This window comes from Melozone crissalis, unplaced genomic scaffold, assembly GCF_028551555.1.
Source record: "Melozone crissalis strain CALT ecotype California unplaced genomic scaffold, PUWL_Pcris_2 ptg000026l_1, whole genome shotgun sequence".
NCBI lineage: Eukaryota > Metazoa > Chordata > Aves > Passeriformes > Passerellidae > Melozone > Melozone crissalis.
The window spans coordinates 10,757,358-10,778,511 of NW_026535804.1; the positions used below are offsets into that span (position 1 = coordinate 10,757,358).

Genomic DNA, 21,154 nt, shown 5'->3' on the forward strand with positions numbered 1-21,154 from the left:
GCGGGGCCGGTTTGAACGTTCGGCCGCCGCCGCCTCCCCCCGCCGTGGCCGCGACCCGCAGCCCCCCGAGGTAACGGGGCAGGGCCCGCGGGGCCCGGCGGGGCAGGGAGGGCAGCCGGGGACACTGGAGAGCGCCTCGGGCCGGGGCACAGCCGGGGGCACCGCCGGGGGCCGGGGCTGAGCGCCGGGAAGGGCCCCGGGGCGGGCCCGGTGAGCGGCTCCGCCGGCACGGAACGCGTTCGGTGCTGGATGTGCCAGGAAAGGCCCCGCTCCGCCGGGGAACGAGCGGCGCGGGAGCGGAGAGCGCTGCTCGGTGCGGGGCTGCTTCCCGAGGAACTGTCCTGACCGCTTCTTGCTTCTGCTACTTGTAACTATCGCTCTACTTGATGTTTCCCCTCCTTCCTCCCCCCTCTTCTTTAAAAAAAAAAAAAAAACAAACAAACCTCTAATTCTAAGGAATACCAAGTTAGGAATGCGGTATCACACAAACACCTTGAGGTGTTTTATACAAATTGGGTGTAATGAATATATTTATTGTGGTTGGCTATTCAGTTTCAAATCTAAACAAGCACATTCTTGTAGATTACACTGAGAACCTGTTATTTACAAAGAATCTGTCTTAGGTTTGTGTTTGTTTGAACATAACACATCTAGTTTCACTTTCTGTATTGTTCCAAGCACATTTTTGTGTGGCCTAAGACGAACAGAGACTGATGTAAAACAGAATTTGACCTTTTCTACATCAATGACATTAATTTTGCAGGTTAATTTGTGTGCATTCAACATGAGCAGTGAAGATGAAATAAAGGAAAGACTGGATGCGGAATTAGATCGCTGTATTGTGGCTATGAAACCCTATGTCCTTAACCTGCAGAATAGTTCAGGTACAGATGGTAAAATGTGCTTTTAAACACTATTAACAAAGCCCTAGGGACTGACAATTATTCTGTGTAATTAATTTAACCAGGCACTTCATCTCTGACATTACAAGATACAGTTTTGATGGGGGTTTGCACAACTTTTAAAGTTGGATGTTTTAGGTACCTACTGCAATTGTTTGACCTTATCTGTCTTGTTTTCGTGATGTAAATGTGCTTTTGCATAAATACATTAACATCTATCTTTAAAAACCTAGTTCAATAGAAACCAAAAGATTTTAAAGGGCATTGTTTCTGAGATAGCAAATATTTTAAATTATAAAGTTGTTAATATTTGTTCAGGAATGTGTACTAATAGGAACATCAATTAATAAATTATGTTGCATAAATCTAATTTTTACAACAAGCTGGTTATTATTAAAGGCACACACCCTACAAATTGAAAGCTTTATGTATAAACATTTAACCAAATGAATAATTTCCTTATCTGAGAGCAAATCTTGTGTGAATAGAGATTTATTTTTTAAATGGATGAGGATTTATTATGTATTTAAAGCATTAATGCTCATGCAAGCTGTAAGTTGTAGTTTATGGCAGTTCTTGCAGTGAGTGCAGAATTCCTGGGGTTTCCAATTCCATGTTGTTTAAAAAATGATGTAAATTTCTGGTAAACATGAATTTATAGAAAATGTTTGTGCAATATGTAAATTTTAACCATTGTTAAAGACTTGTTTTTATTCTAAGTCTTTAACCCTTTATTTTATTTAGTTTGGTCATTTGGGAGTTTGTTTTGTTTAAAACTTTGGTGTAGAAGAGAGAAACATACAAAATTGGTGACAGTGATGGCTTCTGCTTTCTGCATGTGTTTGATTTGCTCTGAAACTGTATAGTGACCCCATAAATCTGTATTTTCAGAAAGAAAAAGATGCTCACTGTGGATTAAAAAACTCTGCAAACCTTCAGCAGCAGGCATAGGAACAGTGGGAAGGGAGAATCGAAACTTGTATGCAAAGCTGCTGCTCCACATGCTGCAGAGAGGAGTTCTGAATGGTCCCTTCACCCAAAAACCAGAGGAAGGAATCCTGAAAACTTTGCCTGCCTACATGGTGAGTGTCATTACTTTGTGAGACAAACTTGTTAAAATGTATCCTGGAATTGCTTTTCCAAATGTGACGAACGATTTCTGAATGGGTTGAGTGGAACTCTGTAATAAATAAAGGAATTTCTTGTGATTGATGCTGGGAAAACCTTGCAATGGGCAAAACTTCTTGTGTCTTCAAAATTCTGGTTAGATGGCTTATGAAAATATGTGTTTGAAGGAACAGAAAGGTAATTGCTTTCTAGTTCTTTGGAAAAATGTAATAAAAGGCCCTTGGGGCTTTCTTTTGTCCTAATCAGTAGATAGCTCTTGTGAAAGGAAAATTGTTCTTAAAGGTGGTGATTTTAGTAGCCTAAGAAGACTATAGAATTCAAATAGACATCATTAAAGTTGCAGTTTGCTTTCTGAAGAACTTAGTATGCTGTGTACTCTCTGGATGTGTACTCAATGGCTGTGTACTCTTGGCATCAACTCCAGTGACATAGCAATGCCAATTTTTGCTAAAATTACCCATCCTATAAGAAGTATTGGAAAATACTTATGTTGCTGCCATGAATTCCCATGGGTTGGGAAGGTGGTATTTGCACACCTGACTGATCTCAGAGGAAAAGGAATGATTGTACTGCAGATAGTCCTGCAAGAGATGACATTAAGGGTGTGAAGAATGCCTCTGTGTAAATATATTCTCCTGTTGATTTTGCATTTGTTCTCGTTCTAGTCAGTTTATTTTGATGAACCAAGTTCACCAAGAGCTCGGAGCAGGCAAGCTGGCTGCTTATCTGAGTGGGTGGTGGGAGACCTGGGCAACCAGGACAGTAATCTGTCCTCTGTGGAGGACTCATCTTCAACAACAGTTCCTGCATCTGGGTAAGGTTTCTGTCCTTGCTTCAGCGGTGTTTGATTGTATTTAATAGCTGTAAGCTGTTAAATGATGAGTTTGGATGAGGTTATGGCACTCCCTCATGGACTCACCATCAGTGTTTATAGACAGAAACTCTGGTAACAGCTTCAATGTAATAACTTCTAGACTGCTCTGTTCTTGCTTTTCTCCATTATGTTTTCTTCTCTGACTTCTTTACATCTCCTTCCATGTCCCAATCCCCCTATCCTCTTCCTCTTCTCCCCCTCCTTTCAGTTCCAGACACTTAACATGGAAAATCAAAGCCTACATCTGTAGTCTAAGGCCATGATGCTGAAAGCAGCTGTTTTATCAAATAGTTTTAACTGTCTTTTTTTCCCTATAAATTAGAAATATAAACAAGCGCACCGATGGTAGATTTAGAGGTTCTGTGACTGTTGCTCACAGGTTTTTTAGAGGAAATGGAACAGTGGCTCCTTGCAGATAAGCAAGTTTTGATGAGTGAGATTCAGGTTTTTGATTTGCAGCAGCCAGTGAGCTTAAACTGCATCCTCAGTCCCAGTCAGCTGAGAATAGAGCTGTTTACAGCAGGGAAAAAGGGTGAAATGTGTTGTTGTTATTAAGGCTTGTTTTCCTGTTGGCTTAGAAAGATGTCCCTGCAGTATTGAAGGAGTGACAAGCTGGTCATTTGGACACTTGGAAAACTTCAGCTCTATTCTGTCCTAATTTGTGGGAATCTTAAGTAAATTCCAGTTTAATCTACTGTTCTTAAGTACTTATTTTCTGTATTATCTTACCTAGAACAACTTTGTGCTGATTATCAGGATCTGTGTTCCTTTTTTTCCTTTTTTTTCTTTATGTGTCTTCATTTCAGTCATGGATGGAATTTCCTCTTGTTTGCCCCTTTTAAAGCCTCATTAATGTTTAACCTCTCTGAAATCCTTGGCGAAGGAAGCACTCTTAGACATGGAGTGAATATCAGTCAAAGCTCAGTGGGTGCTGTACAAGAGGAAGTGAGTGCTCAACTTCTGCTTTTGTTTCATTGTGTTAGAAATACATTTTCAAGTTTAGTTTCAGAAGTCCAATGCTTTTTTCATGTCTTCATTTACGTCTTTCATAAGTGGCCACCATTAACTGTTCTCTTGTGGGCACACTGATGTTTATGCTGTTTATCATCATTTCTCAGTCATGTTTTTATTTTTCCAGCAGTGTTCTGGATAGGTGACAGATGGACGCTTGCAAGTTAAATCACATTAATATTGAGTATCATGAAACTCTTCTGAATCCATTAACTGTGTGTAATTCTAACAATAATTTTAAAAGTTACTCTTATGTCTGAGGTCTCTGTACCTCCTTTTCTTGAGGATTAGGGGCTCTTCTGGTTGCTTGCATTCAGGCTTTGATAAGAACCTGTGGTTTTGATAACAGACTTGTGGTTTAAGAACCAGAGGCAGACAATGGAGAATTTCCAGTTGAGTTATGATATTACTGGTTTGGGCTTGGTGATACAGAGAATTCACTGGGAAAGGAATGATTCTGGTTTTGTTTCATTGTGTTAGAAACATATTTTCAAGTTTAATTTCAGATAGATACAGAAAATTGTTAGGAGGAGCTGTTCAGATACCCTTAAAAAAAAAAAACCCACATAAATTTGACATTATGAAAACAAGGAATATATCATATTTTAGAAATGTTTTTTGAGACCTTGGAAGAACTTTTGTTACTGTTTTGCCACGTCTGCTGAGTTCTCTGGAGACCTGCATTGCAAATTATTCCCTAGATTGCAAATTATTCCATGCCAGGAGAAGCAAGTAAATGTAATTGAATAATGTTACTGGTTTAAAGGAATTAAAAATCAGGTGTATATGCACAGCTTTGCCAGTGGATACTTGGACCAAGAGTTGGGCTGTGTCTAAGGAAATCTGAATTTGTATTGGAAAATTTTGATAGTTCTGTAGATTACATAAATTAATCTTCACTGCAATAAGAAACTTAATTTTCCTGCAAGTTTTGCAGAAAAATACTGAAGGTAAATATTTCAGCTGTTGTGTTTTGAAAAAACACAAAATATTTACATATTTAATATTTACTTAAATGTGACCATGTTAAGATACTATCTATATCCAACATATAGATCCTGGTTTTCTTTGTATTTACAATTTTGGATGAGCAATCAGTGTAGGTGAAGATATATTTAATATTTCTGGATGTGCAGTTTGTAGGGAGAGCCAGCAGATGGTGACCGAGTTCCACTGTATTTGGCTCCCTCCTCTGAATGTGCACTGGGAAACTGCATCCATGAGCGTGGAATTTGTGTAGTTGGATGAAAATTTTGCATTCCAGCCATGACTCAGTTCCTACAACATTTTCTCAGGGCAAAATAGATAATGTCAGTGAGACATGTTTGAGTAACTGCTTGATGTTCTTTATCTCAAGATTCTCTCCTTTCAAAGACCCAAACAAACAGAAATTCTTTTCATAGTGATTTTTATCTTGCAATACAGATAATTCTGTGTTGGACAATTTTGACTTTTCCATATGAACTTATTTTTCAGCCTAAATAAAAGCCTTAGATGTACAAACCTTACTTGCAAACTGAGGTGTTGATGAATAAATCCAACCTGCTGGGACTGGAAAGGTGCAGCTTTATTTTGAAATGTGAGAGGGTTGGTTTGAGAAATGTTTAGGTTGGTTTGAACAGAAACCTGGGCTTTCTGACCCTGTAGGAAAATTCTACTCTATGTTTATCGAGTGTGCCTGAAAACATTGTTAAAGGTTAGTGTGTAGTCATGCTGGACCAGGAAGAATCAGTGGATTTCCCTCACTGTGTTCCTAGAAGGAATATTTACTAATCTCCTTTATTAGCAGCAAATTGCTGCCTCCTCCCATGCCATACTTGGGCTGCAGCAGGAGGTCACAGGTTGATGTCAGAACTCTGCTCATCCTTCACTACCTGCAGTGGGAGGAAAGAGAATTAATCTTGTGCTTTTTGGAGCCTGACTTTTATTAGCAGGAGGCTGGAAATGGTAATGGACAGGTGGTACATACTGGAGATGAGCAAAATTGTGTTCATCCTTTCAATCTTTTCAAATTCTGACTGTACAATCAAGTAAAGGAGCTTCATTTTCAGTTCCTCTTCAGAAGGGCAAATACAGAACTAAGAATGCATCTAGGCTGTTGTCTTCCCTTTGGTGTATTTACAAATATTACAGGTAGCTTGGATTGGCTTGTGTATTTGTTGATATTCCTGAATGATGAGGGCATTAATTCTGTTTTCTCTGGTTTTAACAATTGGAACGTTATTGCATTGTTAGGTAACCTGAGTATTACTCAGAAAGGAAATCTGATGAAAGGGCAGATTTACTCACAGGCAAAGATTTATCTCCCTTTAATTAAAGGTAATTTTGTGTCAAATGAAATCTTGGTAAGAAATGCAAGAGGCAGTCATTGTGTTATCATATTCCTTTTGATCTTTTTTACCCCTAAGACTTTGCTTATCTAAACTATTTACTGCTTTGTAATTGTTATTGTGCATCCATACATGCTGTTTATATGGGATTTATTGGTGCTGGAAGGGAAGGTAGGCTCCCAGTTGTTGCATTTCTCTGTTCCCTGCTGTTCTGATGAAAGCTGGGGCCCTGTGCTTTGTGAAAACTTTGTGTTTGTCTCCCTAGAAGCGACTGGTTTATATTGTACATCCAACAGTTGTTGTTCTGTTCATAAACACTTCATTCATCTCAGTGTCTTTTTGGCATAGCAGCCATCTCATTTGCTGCCAGATGGAAAGGAAGGGAGGTATTGAATGCCATGATTTGACTTTAATATAATATGGCCAGTCCTAGGAAGGTGAAGGGACCAACAGCAGTTTTTAATTACCTTAATACCTGTGGATCTGACAGCGGAGTGTGTGCTGAAGAGTGTTTCACTACTGTTTTGGATCTTTTGCTGTAGCAGCCCATCTAATAAATGCTTAGAACTTCTACTTTATTTTGTTCTTTTTCTCCCTGCTCTGTGGCTGAGAAATGTCAGTGACCAGGTGCCTCAGGGACAATTCTCCTCACCTGTCTGCTGATCTGCACTTCCCTTTCTCAAGTGTTTTACTTAGAACAAAAGCTTTTCCAGAAAATCCCTCTGCTGGACAGAGCACTCGGTCATGCTGTGCTTGTGTCCTGTCTTGTGGGCATTTCTTTACCATCCCCCATAAATTCCACTTTAGTCCATAAAACGGAAATGAAATTAAGCCAGGACAATCTTTGGGACTCGTTCCTTTCCACCTTGGCCTTTCAAGCCACTGCCTTTGTACAGAGCTGTGTGTGTCATTCCTGCCCTGTGTGTGTTATAGGATCATCTACCTTGTTCTAACCTATTTTTTTGATCTTAAAAGTCTCCCCTATGGTGCAACCAACCATCACCTTAATTCCTCTTCTCTGAGTCACTGGACTCCATTTTATGTTGTTTCATATTCTTAGCAATATTGCTTCAAAAATGTTCTCTTAGATCAGCCCTCTCCTTAGCCTGGATTTATCCTAAAATCCTTTGGGAGATGTTGGGTCACGTAGTAAAGGAAAACAAAGAACACTTTTTAATGTACTGTCATGTACACAATATTTCTAGTGGGTTTTTTGGTGTGGGGTTTTATGGTGGTGTTTTTTAATGGAACACTCAAGGCTTTTGTTTGCCTTTAACATGAAATTTTTCTCTTTTTTCTCCTTTTTTCTTTTTTCGTCCTTTCCATCTTGACAGTTACTTTCTTGTATATATTTTACCCAATTCTATTCTGTGATTAACATCCTTTGTGTGCCACAAATTGCTGAAAATGAATTCCTCTCTTTCTGCTTCCTCCTGTCATTTCTAACAGGGAAAGACTCAGTGAGAAGCCATCAGTGATATCCCGTTGTCTGAGCTCTCCTCACCGCACGGATGAAGATGACCTAGGCACGTCACTGTCTGTAAGATGCTTCTCCTTTTTGTCCTAAAGCTCTGCTTTCCCTGAGTTTTATATATCCCTGTAAAGCTGTTATTTCCAGCTGTGTAAAGGTGCAGACATTTGGGAGGGAATGTCAAGCTTTTTTCTGATTTTTGCCAGGGTCAGGATTAAATGTGCTGGAGGGTACTTCTTGTTGGGACTCAGATGTTTATTAATTCTTATCTATGTCACAGTCTCACAAACCCTGAGTTCTACAGCACTTCACTCTAACAAAGTAAAACTGGAGCCCCATCTCTCTCTCTACAAGGATAGACTGTCCAATTAAGAAATGACACCTAAATTATTTTTACTTTTAACCCAATAACCAACCACCCATGCCCTGTAATGTGAAATTTTTTAACCAATTGCACAAAAGCACTCAAACCCATGGAGAAGAAGGTGAAGAAGGAGCAGCCTCTGCCCTAAAACCTCCATCTTGCTTTATATATATATTACTATATTTTAAAACATTAAACTCTTGAGTTTTTCACCCTGTGATATCATTCAAACTCCACCCCCACAATCCCAGTGCTATAATTTAATTTTGGAAGCTCCTCCACAGGTTCAGGTCAGTGCAGTGTTCTCCTGGTGGTCAGTGCCTGGCAGCACAGAAAATCTGAAATTCTCAGTAACCAGGGTTCCAACCTAAATGCACGGAGAAGAAGGAGCAGCCTCCACCCTAGAACCTCCATCTTTCTTTATATATATTACAGTATTCTAAACCCTTTAACTCTGAGTTTCCCACCCTGTGATATCACACACTTCTATTTAAACTCCACACCCACAATCCCAGTTCTGCCATTCCATTCTGGAAGCTTCTCCACAGCCTCAGGTCGGTGCAGTGTTCTCTTGGGGGTCAGAGCCTGGCAGCACAGAAAATCTCAAATTCTCAGTAACCAGGGTTCCAGCAAGGGAGGACTAAAGCTCATCCAAATCTGTCCTCTGCAGTGCAGGGGAAAATAATTTCTTGTAGGATGCTGAGTTCATCCTGATGCTTGACCTCTGTTTAGTGTTGTGTGTTCAGTGTCTGCTGCATTGTTTTCCCCAGGCTTGGCAACGTGCCTGCATTGACATCATCTTGTATTTTGCAATACTAGATTAAAGAAAGCTGCAGAGATGCCTCTGGCTCTGTTCAGTGATGGTTGACCTCTGAAAGAGTGAATTTTGGACAGTTTGTTTCATCAGACTTTCCACAAGGAGCATTTTGACTGATGAAAGGGCATTGAGCAGCCTTTGTCTGAAACCCTTTTAGTCCAGCATATTCAATGATGTTGTTTATATAATTGCAAGCTTTGCACTGACAATTACTCCTGACAAATGTGTGATACCAAGAAATGTGCTGTTTACCTTCTAAAATGTGCTCTGTGGCCTTGCAGTGTCCTTCACCACACCTAGAGCAGCCCTCACCCCTCTGAACACTGAATTTCCTGTTTGTTCCTCCAGCTCTGCCCACGCTTCAGTTTTGATTCTATCACAGGAACAGTTTAGAAAGATTGCAGCTGTGCACAGTTGAGGATTTATGAGGACATGAAGTGCAAATAGGATAAACTGGAAGCTCCTTTCTGAGGAAATTTGTGTTCTGCTGTGCATCTGGAATAGAGGATTAGCAAGGGGATGGTTTATCAGGGCAGGTTACAGGTGCTCAGTGGGCAGAAATCAGTGTCTGTGCTCTAGGCTCTGATTGCTGGGAATGTATTTATGTGTGTGTTGATTGTATGTATACAAATGGAATTTAAATACAGAAATGCCACCGTTAAAAATAAAACCACATTCTGGCTTTACTACATGTCTCCTTATTGGTTTCCCGTTTATTTTACTTCAGGAAATATTCCTTATGGAAGAGTTATTGTAAAAAAAATTATATTCTTCAGCTGAAACCTGGATTTGGAGCTTTAAAGTTTTTTAGGGGAGTTTTGCTGCTTTGGTTTGTTTATTTTTAATATTTTTTTTTGCTGTTATTGCTGGCTCTGCTGCAGCTTCCAGGTCAGTGCTGGACAAATCACTGCACTTCATTGTTCTTCAGCTCCATATTCTGGATTCTCCTGTGATTGCAGCTCTAAAAGGGCCTTTAAGTGAACCAATCCCCTCTTGCTTTGCCAGTTTGATAATGTTTGGCTGGCTGGAACAAAAATGGCTTGTTCCATTGTCAGGGATATTCTGGCGTTTCACAGATGTTCTGGTTCAGGCCCAGGTAGAGGAGCAGGGAGACTTTTAAGAAACATTTAAGAAACATTTAAGAAACATTTAAGAAACATTAAGAGCTGCCTCAGCCTAGTGTTGATTAACAGCAGCCCAAGCTGTGCTCACTGGATGCTTGTGACAAATGAGATTTAAAGAAAAGGTGCTGGCAGGCCCATACACAAGTGAGACAAAGTAATTCAGGCTTCAGTGTTGTTTTTTAAATTCCTGGGCCAAGGAAAATGTTCTGTACCAGCTTTGCTTGTTAGATCCATTAAATGTTGGTAGTTGTTGTTAATCCAGAGGAAAAATTTTTCTTCTGAGGGGCAATTCCCTGGTACTTCTGCAGCAGCAATAACCCAGCCCTGGCTGGGTGCTGGAAATCAGGGAAGAGCCTCGAGCTGCTCTGTCCTCTGCTTTGATAACCTTCCCTGCCTTGGTTTCCTTCCATTTTAAATCTGCTTTGTTATTTGGAGGCCGATCAGGTGATCTCTGAATTCTGCACTAGCCCCAGAAGGCACTTTGGAGATGAATAGATGCCTGAAAATGGAGTATTTTGGGTCTTTTAGTAAATTCACCCTCTACAAAGGAGACTATTGCTTTGGAAACAAATAAAGAAGAACATTAAAGTGGAGAGCCAGGCTAATTTATCCTCTGAGCTGCTTTCTCGGCCCGGTATCCTCTGGAAACTGAGCTGTCAGAAGTACTGTGACACTATTAGGAAGTGCAGTGTAGCTAGGGCCAAGTCAATGAGAAGTTTAATTGTAATTAAAAAATTAATTGCCAACAATTCTGATATTTTCCTTGACTTTTTTTATGTTCCAGGATGATCAACACAAAAGAAAGTTTTCATTTGATGATGATGACCTGGAAGCACGGCTCAATAGTTGGAATCTTGGGGTAAAATAAACTGAGTACTTTACTTATTTATTAACTTACAGTGGGAACTTGTCAGTAGTGTAGTTTGCTTTCTGAGCTTAGCCAGCAAAACTTTGTGTGGGAATCTTTTAGAAATGAGTTGCTAAGGCTTGGAAAGGCTATTTATGAATGTATGAGAAGAAAACATTGAAATTTTAAGTAATAATAATCTTTACACATTTAATATGGTTACTCATAAATCAGGCCAAATAATGGCTGCAGGTCAAAACCAAGAGTCTTACTCTGGTAGAAATTCAGACTAATTCTTGATGACTCTGCAATATTATTTTTTATTTATATTTGTATAAATGAAAGAAGAGTTTGGCTCTCTGTGTTTATTTTTTTAACCAATACAGAATTTGCAAGCCATTAATACAGCTCAGTGTTTTTTGGTCAGTGTGCCTCCTTTTGAAAGTGTCCAGGAAGCTTTTCTGTGTGTTGCCCTCTTTCTTTCCCTTTTAATAATTCAAATTTGTTACTCTTATAAGACTTTATTCCCTTGGTTGTGTTTTCTGTGGTATTAGTCCATGATAGTTCTAAGGAGACAATGAAGCACCTCTTCTCTATAGATGTATTTTAATGTATTTTTTCTGTTGAGTTATTTTGTCTTTTTTGTAACCCTTTCGCTTGTACCACCAAATCTTTAGCCTATTTCATTGGAATTAATATTCTTATAGCAATTTAGTTTTATTAAGATCACTTTAACAGGGAGGTTTCTTCTTTCTTTTCTTCCTTATTTTGGCTTATTCTCATAGGTTGAAAGCTCACAGAGTTGCAGCCAAAGTTAGGAGTGATGAGAGAGAGTTTAATGAAATAGTTCAGCCTTGTTTTTTGAGAAATAGTCACATATTTTCATGTTGTCATTTTAATCACTGCCAAATGATCCTTATTCTTCCTGCACTATTGTCAGTCCAGAGGGATATGACAACATTTAAAAATCTTGCCTATTACACTCCAGGTTTTTCATGGATGGCCAAGTTCTCTTCAGTGCAATCAGAAATGATAACAGAGAATATTAATGGTTTTCTGTCCTTCTTGGTGTTTCTCTGGCTTTTTCCAAGCTGAGGGTGGAGATGGATGAAAGTGTCAGCATTGTGCAGGTGCCTGAAACAAAGGTGCAATCACTTGCAGATTTGGAATATTTGGGCTGTATTTATCCATTGAAAATATGAGCAGAAAGCTGTAACACCTTGAGCTTTCAAAGCTGCTTTAAGGGGGAAAACTTGCTCATGGCCATTTACAAATTACACCAACTGATGCTGACAAAGGATCTCTTTATATCCTGCATTTTTCTATCAGAGCCAATCTGCCTGCCTGCTTATCTCTTATCTCTGTCATTCTATTTGTATTTTATTTCTTTCCCTAATTGAAATTCCAGTTTGCAATCGTGTTGTGCTGATAATGGCTGGTTATTAAAGTGTGATGATCCTCTGCTGATACAGGAGCTCCCTTGGATAACAAATTGGCTACCGTGGCACATAAATCAGTTTTTCAAGTCTCCTCTCCAGGGATGGTAATTAAAGAAGTCGCTCATGAGAGACTTTGATTGCCTGATAGGACTTGTTGGGAGTTACCTGACAAAGGGGATTGGAGGTTGTAAAGGAGAGGTCTGTGAGGGCTTGTGCTGAGCAGCATTTCCCTGCTGTGGATCACGGCCTCCAGTGGCTTCTGAAAGGGTCAGGAAGTTTTAAGTGCAGCGTCACACTTAAAGAACACGTCAGTGCTAAAAATAAAAAAAACCCCACTAAATGATCCCTTGGAATCTGTAAGGTTTGAGTGTCAGATGTGGCTGCTGTTATTTGCAAGCATTTAAATTGCCATGGGAGCGTCTTGCTGTCCTTTAATTGCTACTCCCAGCTGCAAACCGTTTGGGAAACTTAATTTACAGTGATCCCACCTGAGGTACAGGAGACCCTTGACCCAAAAAATACTTCAGTAGTGGGGGAAGGTGGGAAGGGAGATACAGAATGGCTTTCACTTTGAGCTGCCTGGGCTAAAGAAGAGTTGTTTTGAATAGCTTTTGAAACTTTCTTTGGGTTTTTTTGGTTATCCAAGGATTTTTGTCAGTAAGAATCTGTGTCATTTTAGGAAGCTGTGAGTATTTCAGGCAGGTTTATAGAGAGACCATGCTTTTATCCAAGAATCTGCGAATACCCAGCTAGGTGAGACAATCCTGGTGTCTTCCAGCTGTGGGGTGCTGCTGAGCCTTCACTGCTCCAGCCTGGGGTTGAAATGACCAGTTATAAATTGTTAATTTATTTTTTACTGTTATCTTTTAGCCTCCTCTTTCTTTAATATATTTTAAATTTCCTTGTCTTCAAAGCTCGTGTATTTTTAACACATTCTGGATGCGTTTTCAGTTTTTATGATATACCCACATCAGTGACTGAGATTTTATTTATTTTTAATATTAAAAATACTGTGGAAAGTTTTGGGAAATGCTTTTATGAGTTTTCTACTAAGCTGAGAGGTCAAATCTGGAGGCTTCAGATATTTGTTCTCAATAATAACATTTTATACAGGAGAAGTAAATCTGTTGTGTTACTTTGCTGATATTGGTACTTTTTGTGAGTAATGAAATGATTTTCCCCTTTTCCTTGCAGCATTCCTGATTATCCCTATGGAACATTTTATGATTCAAGTTCTTTAGGTTTTAATCAGGCATGAGTAAATGCTTGAAAAATATAAGTTGAGTTTTGATTTTGATAAATTTGCCTTCCATACATGGAATACTAATTTACACTAATTTTACATATATTATAAAATGTGTTTTTCTTAGCCTGTATTGACTCATCTAAACTGGTGTGGGGACTGTTCTTTATCAGATGTTCATGCCTTGAAGGTGCATTTGCAATGTAGAAAAGCAGAAATTCTTTTGTGTGGCTGTTTAAAAGGAAAAGTTTCAGGAGCAGGAGCTGAGACAAATACCAATAATCTTTGGTCATGTTGTTACTTTGAACTTTTTGTCATTCTTCAGCCATCCTGAAATATAATAAAAGTAACCTGGGCTAAGGGAATGAGAAAAACTTTAAGGTCCTTTCCAGACCAGACTTTTCTGTGATTCTGTGGTCTTATTTTATCAACAGCTGTCAATAAATTTCTGCAGCTCTAGTGCATTTCATAACTGAAGGGAAGGTGACTATCTCCTGTTTATGTCTCAGAAATAATTAAATATCGTGAGAGATGTGTAGTGTCAGGGGAAAAACCTCGTTGGACAGTGGATTTAAACTGCCTTTTTTCCTTTTCTGTTTTTTCCTCTTTAGCTGAGCTTTTTAGATTGTAGACAAACATAATTATTAGATTAAAAAAAATTAACTTACATAAAGAAACAGCAATGAATTAAACCCCTGCAAATCCTTACCTCACCTTTCTCTCTCTTTCATGATGCCTGTGATGCAGTTCCATTTGTCACCAAATTGTAGCCAGTTTTAGGGGTTACAAAGCATCTCTTTCAAACATCCCAGGAAATTCAGCTCATCATTTTAGGTGGAAAGCACACAAAGAGATTGCACCCTGGGGAAACAGCAAAGGGCTTTTTAATCAGGGAGAACACAATTTTTCATCACTGGAATTCAGCCAGGACAGGAATTAATTCTGTGACGGTGTTCACAGGGGATGAGGGAAGAGATGAGGATCTGACTCCATGTTTCAGAAGGCTTGATTTTTTATTTTAGGATATATATTATATTAAAACTATGCTAAAAGAATAGAAGAAAGGATTTCATCAGAAGGTCAGCTAAGAATAGAAAAAGAATTATAACAAAGGCTTGTGTCTTGGACAGAGAGTCTGAGCCAGCTGACTGGGATTGGCCATTAATCAGAAACAACCACATGAGACCAATCCCAGATCCACCTGTTGCATTCCACAGCAGCAGATAATACTATGTTTACAGTATCTCTTGAGGCCACTCAGCTTCTGAGGAGAAAAAATCCAAAGGAAAAGGTTTTTTTTATAAAATATCACGGCTGCATTAACTCTTTATCTTTTCCCAGAAGAGATGTGGGGCTGACTGGACGCTCAGTCTTGCCCAGAAGAACTTGTCCTGGGAAATGTTATTGCTTAGGAAAGGTTTGAGAAGTCTGAGACCAAAGAAATTCCCTGGTTGGTGGCTGGGTTCCTTTCTCCTTCCTTGGAGCGAAGTGTTGTAACAGAGGGTTAAGTGATGGAGTGCAGGGAATTCCTGGGAGGCTGCAGCAGCACTGGAGGCTGTGCCTGCTCTGTGTGCTTGGCTCACATCTGCCTGGGTCTTTCCAGTCCAGTTAAGCTCAACCATTTCTGCACAAGGCATTTGATTATCTTTTGTTTGGTTTCTCAGTCTGGCTGCTTACTATAAACATACCTACTGTATATGTTGTGGCCTTGGAGGGCAGCAGTGCTGGGAAAACTTTCCCACAGTGAGCTCCAAGTGATGTTGAGACTTCAAAAAATAAATTCAACTTCCATGCTGACAAACAGCCTTCATGTGCTTTAATGTCCTTCCACTAAGACTGCCACAGCAGCATTAAAGTGAACTTCCCTACAAATTATGATGTTAGATAAGAATGTCCTTACTCAAATTTCCTGAAGCTACTCAGCAGTTATTTCTGTAGGGAACATGCTGGCTGGCTGGGTTTGCTAGATTAAAGTAAGAATTTAGGGCAAGGTTCAGTTTAGTTGTTTACCATTTCAAAGTCTTAAGTGTTCTTAACTCTTTCATGTGTGTTTTTGCCATCCTTGTTTTGAAAACAATCCCATTTTGTCTTTGATGAAGCTTAGGGGGGAACTTGCAACGAGCCTGCAGATTTAAGTGTGGGGGTTTTATTCCCTGAATCTTAAAATTTACAATATTCTGTGAGTTGAAGTTGGGCATTATTGGAGATATCCATGCCTGGAGAAACATCTTGCAAAGAGTGGAACAGGACTTTAAGGGGTAGTTTGGAACCATGACTTGAGTGTTGTCATTGTTGTGGAATATTTACTGAGCAAAAGAGCAAAGCTTTGGTGGGAATTTCTGGACTGGACCATATTTTCAGCCTGAGGGATGGAATGTAATTGATGAGGATGAGACTTGTGGAAGTACTTAAGGCTCCAAATCGTGCTTTTCCTGCACTGTGCTTGCTTTTGGGGGAAAGCATTCCAACTTTTATCAGAGCTTTGAGTGAAGCGTTTCACCTTCACTCATTACTTGCATTGATAGCTTTAAAATTGTATGACTCATAAATACTTAGTTTTGACTACTTTAGGTGTTGTTAAAAAATAGAAATTGAAAATACTGAACTTAAAAATTACGGCTAATTTGCCTAAATGCAAGTTTTGGAATTTTATTTTTATGTATGTTTCTGCAATACTTTTTTCCAATTTAAGAAAATATATACATTTTAATAACGTAGATTATCTCTGTTAGGTCATGGGGATTTTTCTTCATGGGGATCTGATCACCCACCACCTTCATAGCTCTGGTTTAAGAGAAAGAGAAGGTGACCATTGCACTCCTCACAAATTGAAACATGATTTCTTGTCAGACTGCCTAATAGAGCAGGGGAATCCAAAATCTTTTCTACAAAGACATTCAAAATACCATTTCTGTTAAGAAGTGGTATTTACAAATTAGAGTTCAGTTCTAGTTCAAATAAAGATGTCTTTCATGATGACATTTATTTGGTTCATACTCTTAAAAAAACATGTGATTTACTGCTCTTCTCATGGCAGTCCTTCAGTTTCATACATATGTATTTTGGCTTGTCTTTGACCTTTTGCTTATTATTTTTAAATTTGCATGTTTCTCATAAATACAGACTTTTTTTTTTTTTCTTTTTTGGGGCATTCTTTATTGTGATATTCCCTCTTTAATGTGGTTTAATTTGGAGAACAAGAAGTTTTGCAGAAGACCAGCATGAAAAGAATGAATGTTGAGGCATTAAATGTTTACAGATCAGTTTAAGTGGATATAATCCACAACAAGTAACAAAGTGGGAACATTTAACTTCAAAGCACATATGGCTGCTGTTACAAAATCAAAAAATGCAAGACTTGGGCCCTACAAAGTATTAGAGACACATTTTCCTTCTTTCCCATAAACAAGTAGGATGTACCTTAGCTTTTCAGATGGTTTTGAAGTGAAGGCTGCAAACAGCTGAATGCCATGGGCAGATAAAGGATTTTAATTAATTGTAAATATTTCCAACAATATTTTTTATATTACTTTGGCTTTAAGAAGCCAAAGTAAAGGGTGATTCTGCATGAGAGACAGGGCTTTGGGAAATCATGAGGGCTTTGAAATGTGGCTCTGCAGCCTTGTCCAGGTTCCACCAGATTTTGGTCAAGGCTTACACTGATCCCACTGATGCCAAACTGGGGAGTGCCTTGAGCTTCTGGCATGATCAGGAGTGTGGGTTGGATGGGGAAGTGGCCAAATTGAGGTGGGAGGAGGAATATAATGCCAGTAAAATGTAGGTAGAAAATCCTATTGCACGTACAAATGTGTAGGACAAAGGAAATGCAAAAATTTTCCGGTTTGCAATTTCTGTACCTTTTATTTCCCTCTCTCTTGATTTGCTTTTCCTTCCCCTCCACTGGATCTTCCATGGTTGGTGCTCCAGGCTGATCCCGCTCCTGTATTCCTCTCCTCACAGTCTTTTCTGTGTCCAAAATTCCTCTTTTTTGTGGCAGTGGGTGCATCCAGGATTTCTTCATTCCCTGGTGGCTGCCCATGGATTTAACTGCCAACACAGGATACTTTGTGTGAAGTTGAGTGTAACTGTTTAGTAAACTCCCTGACAATAAATATTGCTAAATTATTGGTTTCCTGATGCTTTCACCCAATGTTTTAAAATTTTGGATGACACCATTCATTGAAACTGAATATATGTGTTAAATTTTAGTATCTGCAACGACTTCTGGGTGAAGTGTGACAACTCAACACCACACAGAAATCCTACATCACCTTTTAGGACAGGAAATGAATAATGCTGTATCAAATTGAAATTTCAGAGGGATTAAGCCTCTTTTCCACTGATAAATTCAACACACTAATTTATTTCATGCTACTGCAGAAAGTGCAAGCATTTGATATGTTTGCCATGCCTCGTAGATCAACCTAATCCTACAACTTTTTTTTTTTTTTAATGTGTATTGCAATCTCATTCATATTCCAGATCTCACTGCCACATTTTATAAGATTATACCCTTGAAAGCTTTTTTTGGACATTCTGCTTTCTCTGTGATGTGATGTTTGAGCCTCCTTGTCTGAGAAAATGGGAAAGATAGAGCTGTCTGATAGAGGAAGTGGGTTGGGAACAATGCTTTGTCTCCAGTTCTTAAAAATAGTCATTAAGAGAGCTGTTTTAATTATATAGCCATGTTAATGAATTATTTCCTTATGTTTTGTCTCTATAACTTACATGTGTGGCTATAGTTTCAGCGTACCCAAATGTAATTTTTCAAAAGCACTAGATTTTAATCAGTACAATCTGTAAATGTGTTGTAGCTTTATACTGATTTCAATGAGAATTTAGCCAACAAAGTTGGAAATCTTTTGCATAAGCCTATGTATGTAGCTGCCAAATATTTTTTATGATATGCATTGATGGAATTTTGTAACCACAAGAGGTGGGTGGAAAAAAGTGCAATTTTTTGGTCCAAAATTGCTGAGTAGATTTCCAACCAAATGATCTCTTTGTGAAGATTTCCTATTTCTATAAGATTTAAGAAATCTCATCTGTAGTTCTTGGAGTGATGCAGTTCCTTTGCTAAATATAGTTCAGTTATGATGTCTTGAACTACATCAGACATTGTTGACCTGCTGATTTTTCTCTGCCTTGTTTTTCAGTTAGAAAACCCCAGATACCTGCGAGAAAAACGGGTGCCAATGACTGTGGTAGGTATTTATATTCCCTTGGTGTTTCAGAAGGGCAAACAAACCTTTTATGTTATTTTTAATCATTGGTCAGGATTGATTGTACTTGGATTTATTGGTTTTGACTTCATTGGTTGTTTTGAATTTTTTCTTCCATAGATGACACCTAAAATTGACTGTGGGCAGTGCAGCCCCTCTCGGTACCACCAGACACTGCTTCAAATGCAGGAGAAAGAGGTAGGATTCTTTTCCTTGGAAATTGGGCATTAACAAGGAAGTTATTGTAGCAGAAAATCTCATGGAAGAGAAATTTGCTGAAGTGACAGGGCTTGTCATTAAATACTTCATGGATTTCCCAATTATTTCAGGAGTAAAAAAGACTTTCTGAACATATTTACTGGTCCTTTGAAAGAATTTTTAGTGGAGAGTTTGAATTCTAGGAATTTTCCAAATTACCTTTTAATAGAGGCAGTGAAACCTTTGATTTAATGGGGACTTTTGTTTGCTTTATATATCCCTTTCAAACTGAGGAGATTTTGACCTTATTTCTGATAGGATCTACATTATTTCTGCATTTGCTTCATTGAGCTCCAATCCTCTTTTGGTCATATGGGATTTTATTTTACTTCTTTGTAACTTTGTGAATTCCTGAGATTGCTGCCCAAGCTTGGCTGTCTAATTCTCTCACACCATGGTTTTTTGCTTTGAATATGTGTAAAAGTAAAATTTTGTGGTCATTTTCACCTTTTTCATGCTTTAAGGAAGTCGACTGCCTGAGATATTTTGTCACAAGCTGTTCATTTTATTTAAGACATTTCTTTTTTTGAAAGGCAGTGAGTTAATGGGCAGAAAAGGAAACTCGAGGTGCATTAGGAAAATGATTAATAGAACCCCAAACCCAACCAACCAATCATTAAAAAAAAAAACAACAAGAAACCAAATCCAGAATCCAGCACTCTGCTTTGTCTTCAGAATTTCTCATTTCAGCCATATGCCCTTGGAAAATTGAGATAATGTACATAGTTTCTTACTATCCAGAAGGACCTAAACCCACAAAGTACCCCAAATATGTCTGAGTTGGGGAGAAAAGGGCATCATCAGCAAAGCAGGAAAATATTCTTTCATTTCCTTGGTGTCTTGTAAGGAAACATGGATTGGAACTGCCCTAAAGTTACTTCCGTGACAATTCAGAAAACAGCTTCAGCAGAGATACAGAGGAGGGTAAAATTGGCTGGCAGATGCTTCAGTTGTTAATAAAAGGATGTGCATGAAATGTTTTCTGGTGCTACCTGGCTGCCTCACTCAGTGCTCAAACAAGCAGCTGCACAATCCATGTGCCTTTCACTTTCTCTGCTCTGCTGTTGACTGTTCTTCTGGATTGACAATGTTCAAACCACCAGTGCCTCGGGATGAGGCAAGGTTTCATAAGATGTGAAAATAGCCCAAGAAATAAATAAATTGAAAGCACAGTGTTGTCATTTAAACAATATTTTCAAATTAAATAAACAGGAATCCATGCCAAGGAGCTACATAAAATACCCAGTTAATACTTTGCTAGTTCAGTGGAAAAATCCTCTAAGCCACACAGTAAAAAATCCAGGACTTTTTGCTAATGGTGCTCGACTGTGGGCTGGTTTGAACTGGAAAGGTTACAGACAGTGTTTCACAATCACCATGTGTGTGCTATTAACGAGAAAACTTAAATGTGTTTTCATCTTATTTTGTTTGTGAAGCTCAATTAGGAATAAAGTCCTTTTCATTTATAGAATGTGAATGTATTAACAGAGAAATGGTGCTGCACAAAGGGGTCCGGGGGAACCATTAACTGTTCCCAACCTCTTTGTAGTACAAGGGGAGAACATAAAATAGGATAACTGTGGGGTTTTTTGCTTTTAACCTTTAGACCTTTGTTCATAAAGCATTCCTGCACCTGTTTAGAGTCTGTAATGCTGAACACATGGCCGTGAGCAGTGATAACCACATCACAGCGCTGCGAGAACGCCGATGTCATCAGGCAGCGGCTTTTAGTCAGCTCTTCCCCAAACTCTTCTGATATGGATTAACCCATTTGGGAAATGGTCATTACTGAAAAATTGTGGGTTTGAACAAGGGAGATGCAGCCCAACAGGAATAAATCCCTGTTCAGCAGGACAGCAAAGCACGACAGATGGGGTGATTGGCCTGTCTTGATAAAAAGGGAAAATGTCCCTTTGAACTTCACCTCTGGCCATCCTGTGTCACCCAGAGCTCCACGGGGCAGGGGAGGGGGAAAGGAAAAGTCTGATTTGTGATTTTTCAGAAAAACAGATTCAGTGCCATTGCTAAGATACAGGTTTGGAATTCTTCTGGGATGAAAACATAAAATCAGCTATGTTAATAAACTGATTTCTTTTAACCTTTCTCAAACAGCTAGTTTATCTG

The 21,154-nt window shown here is 38.9% G+C and overlaps 1 protein-coding gene across 2 annotated transcripts in view; it reads left to right on the plus strand.

Annotated features, from left to right (window-relative positions):
* The window catches only part of CEP112 (centrosomal protein 112), a 164,255-nt gene continuing 143,101 nt past the window's right edge, over positions 1-21,154 (plus strand). For both annotated transcript variants that reach the window (XM_054278782.1, XM_054278783.1), the window contains exons 1-8: positions 1-70; positions 764-884; positions 1,794-1,984; positions 2,696-2,844; positions 7,695-7,785; positions 10,806-10,880; positions 18,707-18,754; positions 18,893-18,970. In XM_054278782.1, coding sequence (XP_054134757.1) covers positions 785-884; positions 1,794-1,984; positions 2,696-2,844; positions 7,695-7,785; positions 10,806-10,880; positions 18,707-18,754; positions 18,893-18,970 — 732 coding nt within the window. In that variant the 5' untranslated portion in view covers positions 1-70; positions 764-784. The remainder of the gene's footprint in view (positions 71-763; positions 885-1,793; positions 1,985-2,695; positions 2,845-7,694; positions 7,786-10,805; positions 10,881-18,706; positions 18,755-18,892; positions 18,971-21,154) is intronic.